Raw genomic sequence first — 20,234 nt, forward strand, 5'->3', positions numbered from 1 at the left:
CTCCTACACCTGGTGTAGCGGTACGGCCGGCACCGGCCACAGGGCCGGGCCCTGCCGGCGGGGGCCGCGCCGCGGGCCGCCGGGTGCCCCTCAGCGCGGAGGCGGGCGGCCCGGCCGCGGGCGCCTCTGCCGGGGACGGGCGGCGCTGCCGCTCCCCGCGCAGCGCCTCCTCCGCCCGGCAGCGAGGCGGGCGGGCAGAGGGAGAGGGGCTCGCCGCCGCTCCGCAGCTGTGGCAGCGCAGCCGGCCTCGGCGGCAGCCGGACCCCCCGCGCCCCGCAGCGCCGCCTCCGCCACCGCTGCCCGCCCCGGGCCGCCTCGGCGGCCAGCCCGCGCGGCGGGAGAGCCCCGCCAGCCATGGAGCTCGCCCTGCGGCTGCTCCTGGCGTCCTGCCTCGCCCTGGGGGCGGCCGGGGAGTTTGACAGAAGGTAGGCGCCGGCTTCCGCGGGGGGGCGGTGGTCGGGGCCGGCCGGGCAGGGAAGTTGGTGTGTCCTCGGGCGGCTCGGAGCCCCCGCGGGGAGAGCGGAGGGAGCGCGGGCTCTCCGCCAGGCGGGCGGGAGGTTCGACGCCGGCGGCTGTGACAGCCCCCGGGCTCCGAACTGCCACCAGACCGCCGGGGCGCGAAATGGCGGCGGGGTCTCGTTCCCGGCCCCCGGGGCTGCCTCCCGGCGAGGCCGGAGCCCGCGGCGGGACTTGGCTCGGCGCTCCCGCACCCCCCCAGCCAAGGAGAGGTGCCCGCGGGCACGGCCGGCTGGCTGAGGGGCCAGGCTGGCTGAGGGGGCAGGCTGGCTGAGGGGGCAGGCGGGCCGAGCGCCCCGTCCCCGCGCCCGGTGGGCGGCCGCAGGTGTAGGCGCGGGGCCGGCGGGACCCGGTGCCGCTCCCGGGGCTCCCCGGGACGGGCTCGCTCGGCCCCGTACCCCCCCGCCCTCGGCCCGTGCAAAGCGAATGCCGCGCATTGCTCGGCAGCCTAATTACGGGCTTAGGTATAAAAAGTTTATTGCTCTGGCAGGGTTGCGTCCTGCAAGAATTAAAAACAAAGCACTTCGCGTGCTGTAAAAATAAAATTAGTTTATTGACGCCTCGAGGCACTTCAACAGAATACGGTGAAGACTGCGACTCAAGTTTTAACATGAAGCCAGGTGAAAACGAATGCTTGGAGAGCGTGTGCCTCGTGGGTTGCGCTGAGCCGCGTCAGGTGTAGCGAGCGGCTGGAGGGCAAGCTGGAGGACACCCATGGGCGCTGCGAGGAGCGGGCTGCCCCAGCAGCAGTTCTGTGGGCGTGCAGGTCAGCCAGCATGATCCCCTCTCCAAGGATGGCACGTTAGGATTTGGTGAAATACAGCGTTCACGTTATTTCAGCTTGTCATTAAAAAACATTAGCAATTTATGTCAATAATTTGTAATTGCTTGAGGCTGTGATATCTTTTCCTTGGCACAAGGGAAGACTACAGCTCTCCTTTCGTATTTAATTTCTGTTTAACAGTTCAGGAAGCTTTTGTTTTCTTTTTTTTTTTTTCCTTTAATGTTTCAGTGACAAAATTTGGCCATATATTGTGAAATAAACCAATGCGGAAACTTCACGATAGTGGTTTATTCCACATTACAAATTCTGTGTATCAGACTTCTGAAATTATTCAATACCAGCCTGGGAGTGGCAGCAGTGAGCATACTGTGAAGCATGTCAGTTTTTTAAGGCTTTACAAAGTTAACCTAATGATCTTTTCCTCTCTTTGCCTATAGTCATTTATATTTTCTGAACTAAACGCAGTATTAATGATAGAACTATCATAGCTTAGAGCACTTACTGTTTTTAAAAAAAAAAAGGCTATATGCTTCTATGCAGGAGAGGCTTTTGCTGCTCTTTGTCTCTTGTTTTTCTTAATCTGGAGTAATTTTAGCTACTTCGAAAATGTTTCACCAGACTTTTTTGAACTGTCTTGTTCAGGTGGCCCAGACAAATAGTCTCCTCCACAGGACTGTGTCGGTTTGGAAGCAGAATAGACTGCTGCTGGGGCTGGGCCCGATTGTCCTGGGGACAATGCCAACGTGAGTATCATTGCTGCTGGGGCTTCTAGTCACTGGTAGAAAAGGCTTGTACACACCTAGTCACGTCTTTTACATGTTCACACACAGTCTTATAGCACAGGGCTTAGGCTTTTGCACGTGTGAGTCTGACTTCCTTAGAAGGATGTTGTCGGGTTAAAATTCTGTCTATCAAGTAAGGTAAAGTTTAGTTAGGGCAATGAGAATTTGGGAATTTCTGTTTGGTTTCCGCTTCATTTCATGCTCTGGTCTAATAGCCTGATGTAACACTACACCGTGTCATGTTACAAGCACTGCAGGGTGAGAATATTTGCATCCAAGGCGGAAACCCAAATTAATGACATTTCACTTAGAAAGTTGATGGAAATGTTCCAGTTAGTGTTAAGTACAAATATTCTTTCAGTAACCCCAAACTAAGGGTATAAACTTGCCTGACAGCATCCTTTTACTGGGTCACACGTGAATAGAAACATCTCTGAGATTCTCACATCAACCTAGAATCTTTGATATGATTGCAGGATAACCAAGTAGATAAGTCTTCATCATTAATTACATCTTCATAAGGTATTCTGTGGTGGCAGCTAGCACTGTGTAGAAGTTAAAGTTGTTAGGAGTGTCATAGAGACCTCAGCTTGTTAAAATTACAGTCTTTGATAGTGGGAATGCTCGCTCATGTGTTTAACAGTGCATACATGAGTGATATCCCCTAAGTTTTTGCAGGAGTGAACCTATAAATATTGGTTCTCTTTTTTTTTTTTTAATTTAGATGAAAATGTCTGCTATCTAGATCATTTTCTGCCAAGTCATTTTTAAAGTGAAACAGGTATTAAATACTGTAAGTTGCTTAGTCTGCAGGGCAGTGACTATAGGTGGCAAATATTAGGCAAAAGATAGAAATAGCTTTGGCAATACTACTGTAGACTCTCAGCAAAGGTTTTGTTCAAATCTGTAAACGGCAAGACTGGCTTCTTTCTTCCCAAGTGTGTTAAAAGCCCACAATTTTTAATAGGTATATAAGATGACTGATAAAAAAGCTATATGAAGTACTTATGGAATATGACGTCCCTGATAAGGTTTTCTGATGCAAAGTTCTCAGGTTGACATCTCTCAGGCCATACCACGAATCATTTTGATTTTTAGGATTGTAGTTGGTAAACAAATAGTCCTTTCCTTGGGATGAATGTTTATAGAGAAGGAAGGAGCATGTGAAGTAGGTTGATTGAGGCTGCTCCAGGAATGATAGAACCTCTGTCCATCTTTCATAACACAGTTTTACTTGAAAATCATTGAGCATTTAAATGTTTGAGGCTACGAAGGCTTAACGGGCAAGTTTCAGTAATTCGCATTGTTTAAAAAAAAAAAAACCCCAAAAGCAGCAACAAAACCAAAAAACCCCAAAACACTAAAGGGTCTCACTGTGCCCCTTTTCTTAGACAAGTTGTCTCCTGTGTTGTGACCCTAAATTGCAGCTCATGTTTAGGTGGAAGTAAATTTCAGTTATATTTGTCCTTGAATTTCTCACTATTATCAAGTGTGATTTGGGGTTGCATTTTTATGATCTTGGGAGACAGGAATAGCATAAAGTGATACTATCAAAAGATTCATAATTAAAAGTTGAAAACGAGACAAAAGTAGTAATACACAGAAAGTATTTTTTGTTTTTTACTCTTTGAGTTTTGTCAGTAAGGTCATTTGTAGTGCCAACTTTTTCAGATACCATAAATGCTCTTTTTTAAGGCTAAAGCTATGTGAATTCTCACTTCCTCCCACTGCATTTTAGTCCATTATTCACTGGTTTGTTCTCCATGCACATTTCCAAAAAGTGCAGAGGTGGATTTTATGTGGTCATCTGCAGTAGCTGGGACCAGACTTTGAAAAGAATACAATTTTCACTTAGGTGTCTAAATGCATTTTTTTCCCCCCTTTTTTTTTCCACATACTGGGTGCTGATAATTTTTGAATCGCTGGTTCAGAAGAGTCTCAGACATTTGGGTAAAGAACTTACTAAAAACTTAGCAGCTCCTTCTAGTTTTTAAATGGGAGCCAAACTCTTAGCAAAATAGAGCAAGAAAATCTGCCCCAGTTGTGGGTGGTGAAAATTCCAGTCATATCACAGAGTGGGAGATTACACTAAATGAAAGTGAATCTTTCTAGTGCTTGCAGCCAAATAGAAAATCTGTAGTCAGCTCTCCACCTTGGGAATGTGGCATTTGGTATGAAGGATTAACCTGGCACAGAAGGCAGCATTCCTGGCCTCAGAGGAAAACTTGAGTGTTTTACTGTACAAAGGAATATCACTGAGAAATTTCCAAAAAGCCAAGTACACAATTATTTCTCCTGCTTTCTCTGTGGAGAAAGGCAAACCTCTTAGTCCTGTCCCTGAAATGAGTAGCATGAATACATGTCAGACTTTCTTTACTAGATGTATGTTTTCTTTGCTGTTTGTAGCATAAATTGTATTTGCACAATGAAAACAAGTATAGAGTCAGGCTTAAAAGTTAGTAGTGAGACCCAATTTACAAATGAGTCCAAAAAAGAAGCTGTAAATATTCAGGCAATAATGCTGAGCTCTTTATTAGTGAGGTTGAACTGCTTTTCTCAAACTAGTTTGAGCCATCCTTGGTAGGCCTGCAAGTGCTGCAGCACCTTTGGACTCTCACCTGCTTTCTCATGCATAGGTTACTATGCAGGCACTGATCACCTCTGAATTTATCTTTCTGACAACAAATGTGAGAGCCATGCTGGAGCTAGCATGTAGCAAGAATATAAGCTCCAATACATGGCAGAGTTGTCCCAGTTTACAGAGACCTCTGAACCACGATGAGCCACGGGGCAAGTGATGGCTAACATACCTGGATGCATTTTCTTCTGTCCAGCTGAGCTGCTCCACCAAACACGCGTGGGCATGCCTTCTGCCCACAGCTATTGAGGAAAAAATGTGTTAGTTTAAACCAATGGTGTGATTGAAGGTAATGGTTTAATTGTGACAGAGGTTTAAGCCTGTGTACATCAGCTCTAACAGGGTAGGATTGTGGCACAGCTGACAAGCGGTAACTCATTAAGCCTTGGTAACTCTGTGCTCGTGGTCTTCCATCTGTAATCCATCCATACAGTTGCAGGTGGAAACGGAACTGTGTTAGCTGAACTTGCTTTTGTGAAGTGTGGAGTAATTCCTTTTATGTCCTTTTCACTGAGAAAGGAGCACATATAGAGCATAACCGTGCTTACTGCTGCTTGGTAGCGCAAGTCAGCATAACTCGGCTGTCTTTTTCTCTCCTATAAACATGTAGGAAGAAGTTGAAATCAGGCCGCTCCTTTAATTTGCACTCTTCCTGTAAAACATCCTCTGTCTCCTGTTAATAAATTACACCAGTCAAGGCTTCTACATGTAAGGAAGTGCATGTAGGTCTGCTCTGTCTGTAAACTTCCTTCCAAAGTCTGTCAGTGTCAGCTGTAACATCTCAGCTAGTAGAAATATTCTGTCTTCAGGGACATGAAATTGCCTTCCCAAATGCTCTTTCCGATTCCAGCAAATGCACTTAGAAGGTGTCCCTCCAGCTGAAATAATCAAGAACTTTGAAACGGGTTGGATTACTTATTTATTTTTTTCTTCCTTGCAGGTTGTGAACACCAAAGTGAGACCCATGTTTAGGCAACTAGATCCATTTTGAGATTGATACAAATACAGTCATATTTTCAAAGTGGCTGAACAAACGTAACTCAGATAAATTCACTGGCATTTCTAAGTCCTTGTAAATTGAAAATCCATCCACACTTATTTAGTGGCCTAATCTAGATTGGGAACGGTGGATATATTCCGTCACTAACATAACTAAGTAGCCTTTCTGAGGTTTTGATCTGGTATATAAACCAGGTTTATTGGTTAAGGCTAATTTGGAAGCAGCAGAGATGTTGTTGAAGCAACAACTCTCAGTTCATGTGAAGTCTCCTCATCATCGTTAGAATGGATTCTTTACACTGATGGACTCACAGCATCAGTACTTTAAAGTTAGATGTTAAATATCCCAGTTGAAATTAGTCCAAAAATCCCATGTTGTTGCCCAGCCTGTGGGATTTACTTGCACCTTAATAAGTTATAGGGGGAATAATAGCTGTAAGTGGGAGTAATCACACAAAAGCCTACTTCTGTGAAAAATGTTGTGTTGGTAAAGTACCTGATGAGATGTGCGTAAAAAATAGGGCTGTTGCCTTGCATTTTTATGTGTTATTATTGTGCACACAGGAAAACTATAACCCAGAGGAACAGTGAGGCTAGAAAGAGTTTCTTCTGGATTTCTTCTCTCAGAGTAGGGTGTTTTGACTTCCCGTGACAGAGCGGTTTTGGTGAGAGTGGGTATCAACAGTACATTTTCAATTCGTAATTCCTTTTGTATTGTAAGGCAACTGCATCTGTGATACTGAGTGTGTTGTCCTAACCCAGAACCCATTAAATGGGTTTTAAAGTATACAGGGAAAACCAAGTCGGGGCATGCATCATTGAACACATCTTGCACAAATGCGCTTTTCTGTGTGCCAGCAGAAAAAAGTTGCCTTAGGAAGTTGATTCAACTTTTTTTAATGTGTTATTCAGCATTAATTTTCATGGTTTGAAATAGGTGGGGGAAGATAATTTCTAGCAGTGGTAGGGCTGGAGCTCAGTTCTTTGAGCTGGATGAGAAATGTCAACTGCAGAATAGAAAACAGTCGTGTCCATTCCTGTATTCCAGCTACTGTAGTCTAGGAGACCTGCTGACGCCTGTCATCTCATCCCCCTAATAAGATGTCTGTGACAGTATTCTGTCTTCCTGAGTATTTCTCAAGGAAAGGATAATCTGGACCTTGTTGTCCAAGTGTCTCTGCTAGGTCAGAGGCAGGCCAAGCAGCAAAAAAGTCCTTGGAACCACTGCTGACTGACCTTTGCTGATAATCTGGTGTACAGATTACATACAGATTATACAACTGTGAATATATACTGAGCTCTGGAATCTGGTTAGCCTATCAGAAAACTAAAATATGGGGTAAGAGATACACTCATCTAATGCAGAGACTTACGTGAGAAGTAGCGTGATGCTTTTTATTCCTCAGTATGAAAGCGGAAGTTCTTCCCTTCAGTTTCCAACACGCCATGCTAAGGGTTATTTGAAAAATAGTAGTTATTCATGGACGTTTTTGCCACTAATCCATCTTGGTTATTCTTGAAAGTTATTTTATTGAAAGTTATTCTTGGAACTAATGGTCTACCTGCCTTGCTTTTAGCTGGCTTACAAGTATCTCTGTAGTTCTTTCAAAAGGTATAAAAATTATTTCCACATGTGTGTGTCTTTCACGAGCAAAATACACCTGCTTTGTACTTGGCTGCATGTCTGTTTGTAATTGATCTGTATGCTAGTTATATGTAGTCAAGGTACACTAAAGATGTAGGCTGCCTTTTGCTTCAAAATTTCAGCTGCAGTTTAACAGCCAAGAACTGTAGAAAGAGCTACTACTTTAACATAGATTTAAAAGGTTAAGCAAGTTTTTTTAAGAAAAGCAATATAAAATGGCTCGAATTCTCATTCTGGATTACAGTTTGGACAACTCCTTTGCTAGAGGTGATGGCAAAAATGGTTCCTTTTGCCGTGTTCACATATGTACAAAATAGAAGTTTGGATCTGCAGCTTTTACAAATGGATGCAGATCTACTGTCAGATCCTCTATTGGCATGAGTCTGCACGACTTTTGGAGTCAGCAGAGGGTACTCTGAGGTTTTTGTCTGGTGGACAGAAAGTTTGACCAACAGAAGATGCTTAACAGGAATAAGATCCCACTGAACGTTGATTTTACAAGTAGTGATGTTGTTTGATTACTTCACTCATTTCAATGTTAAATTCTCCTTAAACAATAACATAGTCTATAGATCCTGTCTCGAGAAGGGGTCGTGAAGATGGGTGTGCTCTTTCAGAGCATCCATCTGTTGTAACTCCATCTGGTTATCTCCCTGTGCTGAGGATTGAGGGTTCTACCTAGGGAGCAAAACCAGAAGAGGTCAACAAAGTAGTTTCCCACCACCTTACACTAAACCCATGACAATTGGCTTAAAAGCCACGGTCAGCAGTCAGGAAGGTATACAGTAAAATAGCCCATTAGTAAAAGTAGACGTCAAGCCATCAGTTTACACCTCCCCTTAAAAATGTTAATTGAAGGATGTCAGGTTAGCATTTAGATATAGTCAAACCTAGGAGAAAGCATACTATTTCAGGAGGTTCTTAAGAGGACCTGCCAGAGAGAGAGGGGAGCTTGTACAAGCTGATAATAGAGCAGATGTAGGCATAACCAAATGCTTTGCTGGGAATTGTGCATGCTGCTGCCTTCTTAACAGTTGTGAAGAAAATTACCCTGTCTATGCTGCTGCTCCTCTCCTAACCAGCTTAAAGACTGTGTATCTCTACTGTGCAATCTATGTACAGAGATGCAAGGTGGTGGTGGCGGGGTGGGGGAAGAGGTGGCTGTGCTCTCATTGATGCCTGGAGGGAGATTTTGTATAACCAATGATAATGTTGGTGGGAGTTTACCCATATAAATCATCTCCTACATCAATGGGAGGAGAGGCCATGAGCTGCTTAGGACTTCTGTTTCTTGCACATAACAATGCTTTCAGTGGAAATGGCAATTCTGTATAGTCCAAGATGCACAAAAATAAAACCGTGATTTTGTCAATAACGAGCCATGAAAACACTGGCTTCCAGGAGGGTGACCCACTAGCAGAAACCTCTGTAAAGTCAGTAAGACTTTTGTTACTGAATTTGTAGTTGCAAGAATACAATCTATATTAATGTATTGGTTTGGCAGAGTTTAATTGATATTGATGTGCAGCATGTCTACTACTTATAAAATGGCCAATATTTTTGTGCATCCCTGGTACTTTTCAAAGAAAAGACATTTTATACAGAATTGTAATACTGCTTTAATACTGCTATGCAAGAAAAAATGAGGTTTTGCTATTTTTATTCAGTTGTTTCTTTTTTTTCAGTTTAGAAGCTTTATGCTTTTAAAGCAGTTATGACTTTACTATGTTAAAGATACAGTATCCTTTTCCACTTCCCCACTGCATCCCCCCTGCACTTCATACATAGAATAATAGTTTCACAGTCCAGTTTTTCCCAAGGAAATCTCAACAGTAACATGATTTGACCATTTACAACTGTAGTATATTAATATTTGGAGCTTCTCTCAAAGCCCAGCAACAACCTGGGGAGCCTCCCTCCACTGTAACAATTGCTAAGGGACTTTCTGGTTAAAACTAATGTAAACCAATATAAGTTGCAATCATAGCAAACCATTAAGTGTTGGTCACATAATACAAAGAGCTGCTGTTGCTTAAGTCCCAGTCTTTTATGATAAGGCTATGTAGCCTAACAAGCTGTGCTGCTAACATTAATTTTATTGGCAAAAAAAGTGATTTAAAATAAGCCCGAAACATAAATCTGTGTTTCTATCTCATTTAACTTTGGTAGCATATCTAGTTTCATATGGTAGTAAGAGCTGAAAAGGTCTCTAAGCATTAGTTTTAATTTAGATGACATTCAAAATTTAAACATTATAAAAATTACCAGTAAATTTATATGCCAGCATGTTTATTGGTTGCAGATATTCAGATACTTATAAATGGGTGTAATTTTAATTACTCTCAAACTAGCATCTGGGTGCTAACCCTTTATGTTTGCTCTGTGGAGACACAGCATTAAAAATACTTAAAGGAAAGGATACTGTCTCTTTAAGAAAAGCATTTATGTTCTGTTGATGGAAGCATTGAACCTAAACCCTGAAACTTGACAATTCTTACAATTATGTACCACGTGAAACATGACAAAGCGTAGCTCCTTAGTTGATTGAATAAGAATAGCATCACATCATTACATTTAATTATTCTTACGTATCAGAATGTGTTTGTTAAATCTCATAATGAAATACTGATGTAAGGTATTTCCATTTTTAAATGTGTACCAGAATTTTTTTTATTTCAGAAAAGCTCTGAATGTTGAATGTGTGTAAGTCTCCAGGAATGTAACAAGTTGATAAAAACCCCAGCCAAGTCCATCCTCCTTACAGGAAAAAAAAAGCTGGAATTTCTTTTTTTGGATATTTGTTTTGCAGCTTTCTACGTCTTAAGGCAGAGAATAGCCAGCCTAAGGTGCCAGCCGAAAGGTTAGCTGAACATATTTCTTGAAATAATTTTGGCAAGGTTATGACTTGGAGTTATGGCCTCTTAAGTCATAAGTTTACATGAAAACTATAATACATGACAAGAATATGTAGATGTTCTTTTATTTTTTTCCTTTTTTAAACATTTGATTTGGGGAAGATGAGGGGGGAAGGAAATTAACAGGGCTGTTTTATCCCAGTCACCTATCTGACGAGATACTTACTTTCTAAACTATTGCACTTTTCCTTTTTCACTCTTTTTCTTTATTTCACCCTGAAGCCCCAGGCAATATTTTTTTTTTCCTTCCTGCAAATTGTTTATACTTCCAGCATCATATTTACAAGCTGTCAGACTTAGGAGGCCTAATTTGCTTTCACAGTATTGAGTCATGTGCAGTGGGAGGTTATTTTGGGATAGCTGAAGCACTTAATTGCCCCCCTGTTGCCAGCTTTGCACCTCCGCTACAAGATGTCATTCCCACAATGGGGAAACTTTACAGCCCCTGCTTTACAGCAGTGTCCAACCTGGCATGTTAGAGCAAAATGATATCACTACTTCACATTGGTACCCAGGGCTGTAGTCTGCTGCTGCTTAGGAATTTATATGTTTTGTTTACTTTTCCCTGTGGCGGGAGTACCACGCTTTAGACAGGGGAGCAAAGCAATCAGCTGTTCATCTCTCTGTGGACATCAGCTGTGTTACTGTGATACACGAAGTAACTCTGCTGAAGCCAGTAGGTGTTATATTCTAATAGCAATAGGCACCAGTTTGTTTTCTGCCACCGCACATGGACACGCTCGTGCTACCTTGCTTCTGCCTGCTGGAATTCAGTAGACACGCAGAAAGATTCAGGTAACAAACAGGCATTGAGGTGATAAAGCACCGTTCTTTAAGCAATTATCATGAGCTACTTGAAATGCAAACATGAGAAGATTGACAAAGCATGAAATATTTCTTGCTTTTCTAATTTTGCATTGCGTTAGATCAAATTTTCACTGATTTTTAAAAAAGTATTTAAGTGCATAAGCATTAGATTAACTTTCACTGACTTCGTTAAATCCTATTGCTTTCAGCGTTACCCATGCTTAAGTTATGCATGCTTTTAAGTGCGGTTCTGAATAGCGAGGCATTAATGAACCAGGGTCTGGATTTGTGTATGGAGTTTAGAAACACATTTGGCAGCAGTCACAGGCAACAAAGAATTCACTGCAATGAATAGCCCACACTGGTTGCAGTTTGTAATGTTAATGTGCTGTCACCGGAATCATATGTGCAAGCTGAGTAACTGATTTACCCAGGCAAATATAGTAGTTGTGCATGAAAAATTAGGAGCTACTTACTAAACTGTATGTTTTAGATGGAAGCTTAAGCATGCGTTTTGACATTTGCTATCATGAATGTTAAAAATACGTGCAAGTAATTTGTGAAAAAATATTCAGGCATTAGATACTATAGTTTTATCTGATGATATTATCAGTCTCTAGTTAAAGAAGTTGGTCAAGGACATTTATTATCTTTCAAAAAATAGAGTAAGGAATGTTTTCCTTATGAAATGATGTGAAAGTTAATACCCAGTTGCGCTGGACAGGCTTATTAAGCTGTGCAGAGATATATGTAGTGACTATTAGTACACTTATTTGGGAAGCAAAGTTATTTTTTCAGAAGTAATTCTGTAATTTGAGTTATGGGTATGACATGTTTTTACCACCTACTGGTAACTATGTGGTAGGTTAAGCTTTGTGCATTTTCCTGCATTTGTATGTAGTTGAACAAAACTCAAATATATAACTCTGAAAGAGCTGCAGTGATTTATTTTACAAATTAGCTCATACCTTTGGGATCCTAGATCAAAATTACTGTGAATAAGGCAGATTTATTTTCCTGAGTGTGTGTTTATGAAATTGTATAATTTCCAAAGAATTGCAAAAAGTAAATACAAATAGACAGATGTGAGCTGAAGCTGGCTCTGAGGAAGAGACGTATAGAACTTGAGGTTGTGGTCTGTTAGCACCGCAGGAAAAAGGGAGCCAGTTGCAGGTGGAGGAGGAAGCACAGAGGAAAGCTTGTTTCACCAACATGCAAGTCTTGTTATAAAACTGGCACTGGGGGAATGTAAGTAGTAAGCTTGAGATTGGAAGTCTGTTCTGCATTCAGCAATATAAGAGGATCCAGTAAAGGTTTGTGAAGCTGAATAGTATGCAGGCGTCTCTGGGCTGATGCACAAATTACTTTCTGTGTTTGGGCAAACTGAATTTTAAGTAGCTGGGATTTAGAGTCAGAATAAATAAAGGGCTATATGTTACTGGGCAAGAGAGGGCAGAAGCAAGGCCATTCAGGCAGGTGGTTGGCATGGTTTGTTTCAGATGCAGGTATTCTTATGCATATTTTTAGACTTCAGAGAGGTGAAAATAGAATTCAAGGACAGTCTGGACATCTGGAGTCTTGCATTTTGAGGCAGATTTGAGTGGAGAGATGCAGAAAGAACAATTAAAGACTTTGAGGGCAACTTCTGTCAATGAAGTGCTCTTGTGGGCATCACGCAAGAAAGAAAATGCAAGGAATGGAGAAATAACTATTAAGGAACAGAAATTAAGAGGCAAAGCAGAGAAAAAGAGTGTAAGAATTATACCCAGAATTATACTCAAGGCTGTTTTGATGAAAGATGTAGCTAGGAGTGTTTAAAAACCAAAGAAGAGTTAAGTTGGTAGAGGTACTCCACTAAGAAAGCTCAGGGATTTCCATTGTTGGCCACAAATGAAGAGGAGTAGTTAGGCAGGTAGGAACCAGGCAGTGCAACCATCTGGTTAGGACTCCACCAAACAGTGTTTGGTAATCAAGAAATAAATCATTAACGTTAAAATTCTAGATGAGAAGGAACAGAGGGGATGGCGTGTGGTAGTTACCTGTGCTCTCAAAAGGTGGGCAGCTTAGTGCAGAGGAACTGACACAACCTGAGGGGGACTTCCAAAGCAGGTCTGAGGGAACTGTGCAGGGAGAAAATATAGATGAAATTTAAAAAACCCCAACATTATAGACCCATAATTAATTGATTGAATGTGTTTTTCATTTATTGTGTTTATGCAACAGTTACAAAATAATAATTCACAATGATTGAGTCGTGCTCAGGTACCACCAGCAGCTAGTTGTGGCTGGGAAGATTGGTGGCTTCTGGCTTTTACACAAGCATAACATGTGCTAACAGCACGTGCATTTCACCAGAAATTCTTTCTCCCTCTCTCCCACACTTGGAAAGAAAAACCCAACCCTAAACCAAAACCACTCATTCATGTTTCAATTCCTTGTGTTATTTTTACAGGAAGTTTAATTTGGCCTGAAGTTTAAGTGAGACTTAAAATGTGCTATTTATCATCTTATTTTGAAGGGAAAGGTAGTTCTTGGCAACCTTTAAAATAGATACTCTGTTAGATTTATGGCCAAATAAAAGACTTTAGGATACCTCCTTGACTCCATTGATGTTGGTGGGAACTAAGACAGAGCAAGTCTTCACATCTGCCCCCCCCAAAAAGAATTTAAAATGATCAAACTGAAATGAATAATCATGAGACCAGAGTTTATTTGCCGATCTCTCTTGAATGAATTGGGCAACAAAATGAAATGGAAAGTTTAGTTGTAGTTTATGCTATGGCCTGGATAAATAAGCAGCAGTTGACTAAAGATGAAAATAGCTGTGCTTAGGATTTCTTTCTGTGTATCTCAGTCCACATTACTACCTGGTGGGAGTGCCAGTTTAAATCCTTTCAGAGAGGAATCCTTGGAGAAATGGTAGGTCTTCGTTGATGTTGATTCAACAATAAATTAGCAATCTTGGGTTTAGTGGCACTAAACAAATAGTCTATACAAATGTACTTTTAACTTTTGTTTAAAACAATTACTGTTATAAAGAGTAGAAAGTTTTTGCTTCTTTTTGGCAACCTTTTCGGACTCTTCTCTTCTGGACTTTATTGCGCTAAGTGTGTAAGAGAGCAACTTTCTCAGCCTGGTGTAACTCTGCACCGCCTACATTTCCTTCTTGCCTAGTAGGGAAGTGAGTGTTACATAGCAGACTGAAGTCCATGGACATGGCTTATTTCAGTCATTGTAAATGTGAATTGATTGGAGGGAAATGATGTTCTGTTGGTTGTTGTGGTTGGTTGTGGGGGAATTTTTTAATTGTCAAGATGCAAAGAATATTCTTCTGGGAGACTTTTTTCCCCATTACTTATGAGTCTAATTGTCTTAAAAAAATGGATGAACTTCATGTGTTTGTGTGTGAGCAGAGCAACTGAAATATTATATTCTACTCTGTCTGGAATTTTGCAAGAAAATAAGTATAGTGGAAAATTCAAAGAAAAAACCCAGTGGCATCAGCATATGTAGTGTATGCCTAGACTCCTACCAAACAGCTGAAATAATTGCCTGCTACTAAAAGCAATGCTGAAAGTCAGGCTCAAGCTTATTTTTATCTCATTGTTGACCATGTTCAAACGGAACCCTTCGGAAGTCAGCGAGTGTGTATCTGCTGCCGTGCAGGGGCAGCTCCTCCTTTGGAGAAGGGAGTATTTGCAGGCTGCAGATGTCAGACCCTGAGCCAGCCCACCTCTCTGGGCCTGGTGACTCTGGTAGAGGTCAGTGGGAAGGGCATACAGATGTCACCGGTGGAACCCCAGGCAGGTGTGCAGACTTGGCTGAATGCCGTCTGCTTCCTAAGTCCTGAGCACCATGCAGAGCCCCGATCAAGTTAACGGGAGGATGTACAAATTGGTGGCTTGTATCCCTGATGGGAAATGCTGTGGGATGTGTCTGTGGCGTTGGCTGAACTACAGACCTTGCTAAGCTTACTGCAAAGCACTTTTCTCTTGTGTATAGAAATTCTTCAGTTGTAACATTGTACTGAATTTCAGCAGCTGTGTATAAATAAGATGCATAATACTTAAGTAGCCGAAGTGCACAGAATGGACTCTAATAAATAGGATTTCTTGAAGTACAGAGTTTGGCAGCAAACGTAGGTTTCCAAATACCTGTTTAATGTGCAAAAAAAGCACTTTATTTGAGTTTGACTTTATGGATAGTGGCTTGCTAATCATTAGGAAACTTTCCTTGTGGTAGTAGAGATTCTTGAGCTGTAGACTGCTGAGGGGCTGAGATCTCCTTTAACTGGGACTTTTAAAAACAGGAGAGAGAGATATCCGTCATGTGGACATGGTTTAATGGGCATGGTGGTGTTGGTTGATGGTTGGACTTGATGATCTTACAGGTCTTTTCCAACCATTGTGATTCTGTGATTCAAGTGCATTTCTTAATTATATCTTGAGACAAGGAGGTAGACTAGATCAGGAGTTACCCACCTGTATGTCATACAAGACATTAAATACTGCATAGTATGGAGCTAAGTTTGTTGAGATGTGTTGGACTGGATGATCTCTTGAAGATCCCATAGATCCAATTGCTTGATTTAATAACATGGCCTCTGTTACATGTTTCATATTGGTAGACAGTTGTATATTATTTGTTTTAAACAAATGCTAATATATATTTTTTGTTCTAGTATGGTATCTGAACTACTTGGTTAACTGAGAGAATTAAGCAAAACATCTGATTCCTAATACAAATGTATTTGACCTTCTGAATTAGAGGAACATTTTCATTTCTAAATGAAGTGAAAATCTCCTTTATTTCATTATCAAATTGTATAAGGCTTTTCATCTTTAAGTATGAGATTTTTTTTCTCTATCTGAACTGCTTCTAATTTACAATCTATGCAATTGAGGGAGGGACCAAGACTTTAAAAAAGTCGGCTAAACTAAAGTTGCCACAGGTTCAGCTACTGAATTGTAACACTTCACACCAAGCTGATCCCGTACTGCTTTGTGTTTATTAAAGAGTAATTATTACCTAACTGTATCCCAGTCCACAATATGGATTTTCTCTAAAGTGCAGCTGAAATTTCATGGAAGCTTTCAAAAACATTTATAGTCATTTCTGTTTCTCTGCTGTAGTTCAGATCACATCTTTGTCGTCTTCCCCAGTGACTTCAAAGTCATGAAGTTGGTCTTCATAGTCTTCATTTTGCCGCATTCATCTCTAATTAGACTTGGGTCTATGATGTCAGGAAGATAAAAGGCTCGGTGTCTAAATGTGCTCTTACGCAAAGATCTTTTTTTCTGTTTATGACCATAGTGATTAAAAAAGCAGTAATTGTTTCCAAGTACAATGTTCGAGGAGTTTTTCATGATGTATTCAGTTGCTCTTCAGTCAAATCTGTCCATTACCCAAGGGAATACTTTTTGAAATGTACCTTTTAGTAGTCTAAGCAGCCCCTTTCCCAAATGCTTTTGAGAGGTGTTTCTGAATCTGAATCCCATTTCTTTGTTTCTGGACAGTATTTATTGGGGAAAAAAATAGCTTGCATTAACTAGAAACATGCCTCTCTGTTGCCTTTTAAGATAATCCTTAAGACGGTTTTCGGAAAGAGACTGCACCATTGTGTTAGGAAGATCTGTCAAGAGCAGTGCTGTAGACTTAAAACAAGGTTTTATGTTCTCAGGGGATATCACTGGACATATATATATATATATATTTAAGCAAAAAATTCCATTATAATAAAGGGCAAATGTAGTCCTAAAACTAGAGCAAACTCTTTTTACACTAAGAGTTGCTTCTGTGGATGCATTTGTGGGAATTGCTGATTCTGGGTGCTTTGACTCGTATGGAAAAGATTTTAGAACATCAGAGATGCATTTGCATAGTTCTTCCACAACCAAAACTAATCTCTTGTTTCTGTTTTAATTTTGTTTAATTCAACCCTGTTGAACAGCTTGGCTAGAATGCAAGCTGCATTTTTGAGTGCCTTCTGACAGATTTCTGTTAAATGGCATCCTTAATACATCCAGTTTTATGATACAGCCTGTTGTCAGATTAATTAATATTACAGCTGGATCTAGTTAGTTACTTTGCAAATTCCAAATGATATTGTTAGTTTAGAAAATTAATTTAAAGCCAGAGTATATAGTAAATCCTGATTACAGGGTATTCAAGTTATGCCACACTCTGATTTCTGTCTATTTAGTGTCCATCTTGCTTGAACAGTAAGCTTACCAGAATTTTCATCTGCATTTTGTCATATAATGATAAACAGCATTTTAGAGCATAGTAAATACCTTAGTTTTCCAGTAGGTTGAAACAATGTTTAGTAATAGACATTTCTAATAAGAAAAGACTTGGAAGTGGTGTTTAAAATTTTCAGCTGTAACATGGTTTCCAGAGTTATGCAGGATTCATTTCACTCTGAAAATATTCCTGTTAGCTAATCCTACATCAGTAGAAATGCATTTGTGCATGAATTCTTATATTTCTTCAAAAGCAATGCTTGTTTTATTATTGGAGATTTAACAGTTTGTTTTATGAATTTCATTTGTTGTGTACTGAGAGAGGTACCAAAAAATGGCTTCCTAACTATTATTTCTTGGAGTTCGGTGTTTATGCTCCATTTGGGGAACTAGAAATTACCTAGCAAATTTGACTCTGGAAGCAGGATAGACCATAACTTCACATTTTGAGACTATATCTGTGCAGCAGGTTGGGTAGTAAACACTTGAAATGTTCTGAGTAGAAGTGACTTGGCTATGTGCAGTGATAAAGCAGCGTATTACAGTTGGTGTTGCTTTTGCTTTTACCCAGTCCTTTTTTCCTCCAAAAGAAAAAAAAAAAAGAAAAAAAAAAAAGTAATTCCAAACAGCCAAAAGGGAAAGATTCAGGCAAAACACTGCTTAATAAGGGGGTGAAGACCCCCTTTCCTTATAGTCATCGAGGAAAATGTTGAATACTGGGATCTGTGCTACTGCCTGTCAGAGACTGAACTATGGCTTTGTATGTCGCCTGTGACATTGGTGTATGCATTTTCTGTATAGCTGGGGCATATTCCAGGTTTACCAAATTTAATGGCATGAATCATAGTACATACATACACAGAGCAAGTGAAGGCACAGTGCCTGCTTGCTGATTAGGTATTAAAAGGGTTTAATATCCCAGAAACAGCACAATGTAGTGTTGTACAAAAATACACTACTAACCAGTATCTCAGTCTTCCCACATATATTGGGGTGGTGGTTATTTTTGAAAGTGCACCTGATGTTTGAACAGTGGTATTTGAAGCATGTAATGATGCTGAAGGGAGGAACGTAAACGGTACTATTTGTTAGGTCGTTGCCATTTGTTTCAAAGTAAAGCGCTGTCAGCCGTGACTGGAGTGGAAGAATCACGAGTATTCCTCTTATTTGCAGCTATATGCCAGCCAGGATGCAAACATGGTGAATGCGTTGGGCCAAACAAGTGTAAGTGCCACCCGGGGTACACTGGAAAAACCTGCAACCAAGGTAAGAAAGTGAAGTCCGAGAAAGAGAATTTCATCTTGAAATCACAGAAGTGTTGTTGATCCCTCTCCCCCCAAATGCTGTGTTTGTCACCTGCGTTTATAGGGTGATGAACTCATATACCAGGTCTGTTACTGCTGTACCTATTCTGATATTGGGACTGGCATTTGTAGAGAGAATGACATCTGCAGTGGGATAACACAGGGGAAAAATTGCTTTCATTCAGATGAAATCAATGAGATAATGTAAAGTACATGCTGAATCTGAATCAAGTTATTTAAATCTTGTGGTCAGGATTGTTATTTCATAAAGTCACAATTTTCAGGTTTGGATAGTGAAATAATATTTGTTTAATTAACAAAATTTTCATTCATTCATGCATTCTTGTGTTTTCTAATCCTGAACTAGCTGGGTAGCAGTAAAATGTAGTGCGTACTTCACAGTTGGAAACGTGAAGTGTTCTCTTACTGAATTATCAATATAGTTCCATTCTGGTTTTTTTGCCAAAAATGATCTCCAGAACATGTAATGGTATAAAGATCATAGAGTATAAAACAGAATTGTAATACATGATTTATTAGATTTTGATGCCTAAGACATGTTCACATACAAAGATACCTCAATAAGACTGTTCTCTTTTCCAGTTGTCTCAGCCTCCAGAAAAAGTTTATACGTTTTCTGAGAGTGCTGAGGAAATATGGTAGAAAAGTGTGGCATTTAGAACTATGTTGTTGTTCAAAAATGTACCCTGATGTTTGCTAACCTTCTTTTGGCATGTTGATTTTAAAATGAATTTTCTTTAAAAGTAGATACATATTTATTTTCAGATTTATTAATCCTTCCCAAACTGATGTGGAAATGAATGTTGTATTTTTCAGTTTTGTTTTAAGTTTTATTTATTCTGTCATCTCTCAAATTACCCTGTTGCCTTTTCCCTTTACTCTGAGATGACATTTTAAAGGATGGGTTGTTATGATTTTACTGTTCTACACCTGTTTTGATCAGTCTGAAACTTTTTTAGAAAACAATGCGGTAAACTAACAGTTGTTGTATGTATATGTTGTATGTAACAGTTTTTATATGTACTAATGACTTCAACAGTATCAAAAGAACGCTGTGCAAATTGCTGGAGGCTGCAGTCTTGAACTGAACTATTCACTTTCCCCTAAATGCTAAGGAAGGAAAAAAAAGGGGTGATAAATGATTAAAGGAACCCTTTTAGGCAGATATGATTCTTGCATGGTATTGGTGCCAAAGTTGTCATGGCAGATGTGCATGAGGTTTCTGAGATGCCTGCTGACCATGGTGTCCCAAATGTACACCAGTTCAGGTGACTACAGCCTATATCTGTTCTGTTATATGGTGAGACCCTTGAGCTGTTCCTGGGCTCAGGATGTGCGTTCTTGCCATGAGCTGATTCCCTGTTAGGATGAGACCTGAAAGTGCATAGTGGATGCAGAGTCTGCCTTTGCTGGGAGGAAATTCAAATTGCACAGAGTAAGTGTGACTTACAGACCTGTCCTGTTCAGTCCGTGGGACATCTTTCTCATTTCTGTTCTAGAATAATAATTAGTAACAGGAAGTAATGGTGTTGGCAGAAGAAATGGTGGAGTTCCCCTGTAGACATGGAAGTCTTTCTAGGG

The 20,234-nt window shown here is 40.6% G+C and overlaps 1 protein-coding gene across 5 annotated transcripts in view; it reads left to right on the top strand.

The window, feature by feature from the left end:
• Window positions 1-354: 354 nt before the first annotated feature.
• Window positions 355-20,234, top strand: part of NPNT (nephronectin) — a 52,803-nt gene continuing 32,923 nt past the window's right edge. For 4 of the 5 annotated variants that reach the window (XM_059817507.1, XM_059817510.1, XM_059817509.1 and 1 more), the window contains exons 1-3: window positions 355-425; window positions 1,943-2,043; window positions 18,502-18,594. In XM_059817507.1, the coding sequence (XP_059673490.1) occupies window positions 355-425; window positions 1,943-2,043; window positions 18,502-18,594 (265 nt within the window). Of the gene's footprint in view, window positions 426-1,942; window positions 2,044-10,173; window positions 10,225-18,501; window positions 18,595-20,234 lie in introns of all 5 variants that reach the window. The other variant, XM_059817508.1, reaches the window with a different exon arrangement.

This window comes from Gavia stellata, chromosome 5 (assembly GCF_030936135.1).
Source record: "Gavia stellata isolate bGavSte3 chromosome 5, bGavSte3.hap2, whole genome shotgun sequence".
NCBI lineage: Eukaryota > Metazoa > Chordata > Aves > Gaviiformes > Gaviidae > Gavia > Gavia stellata.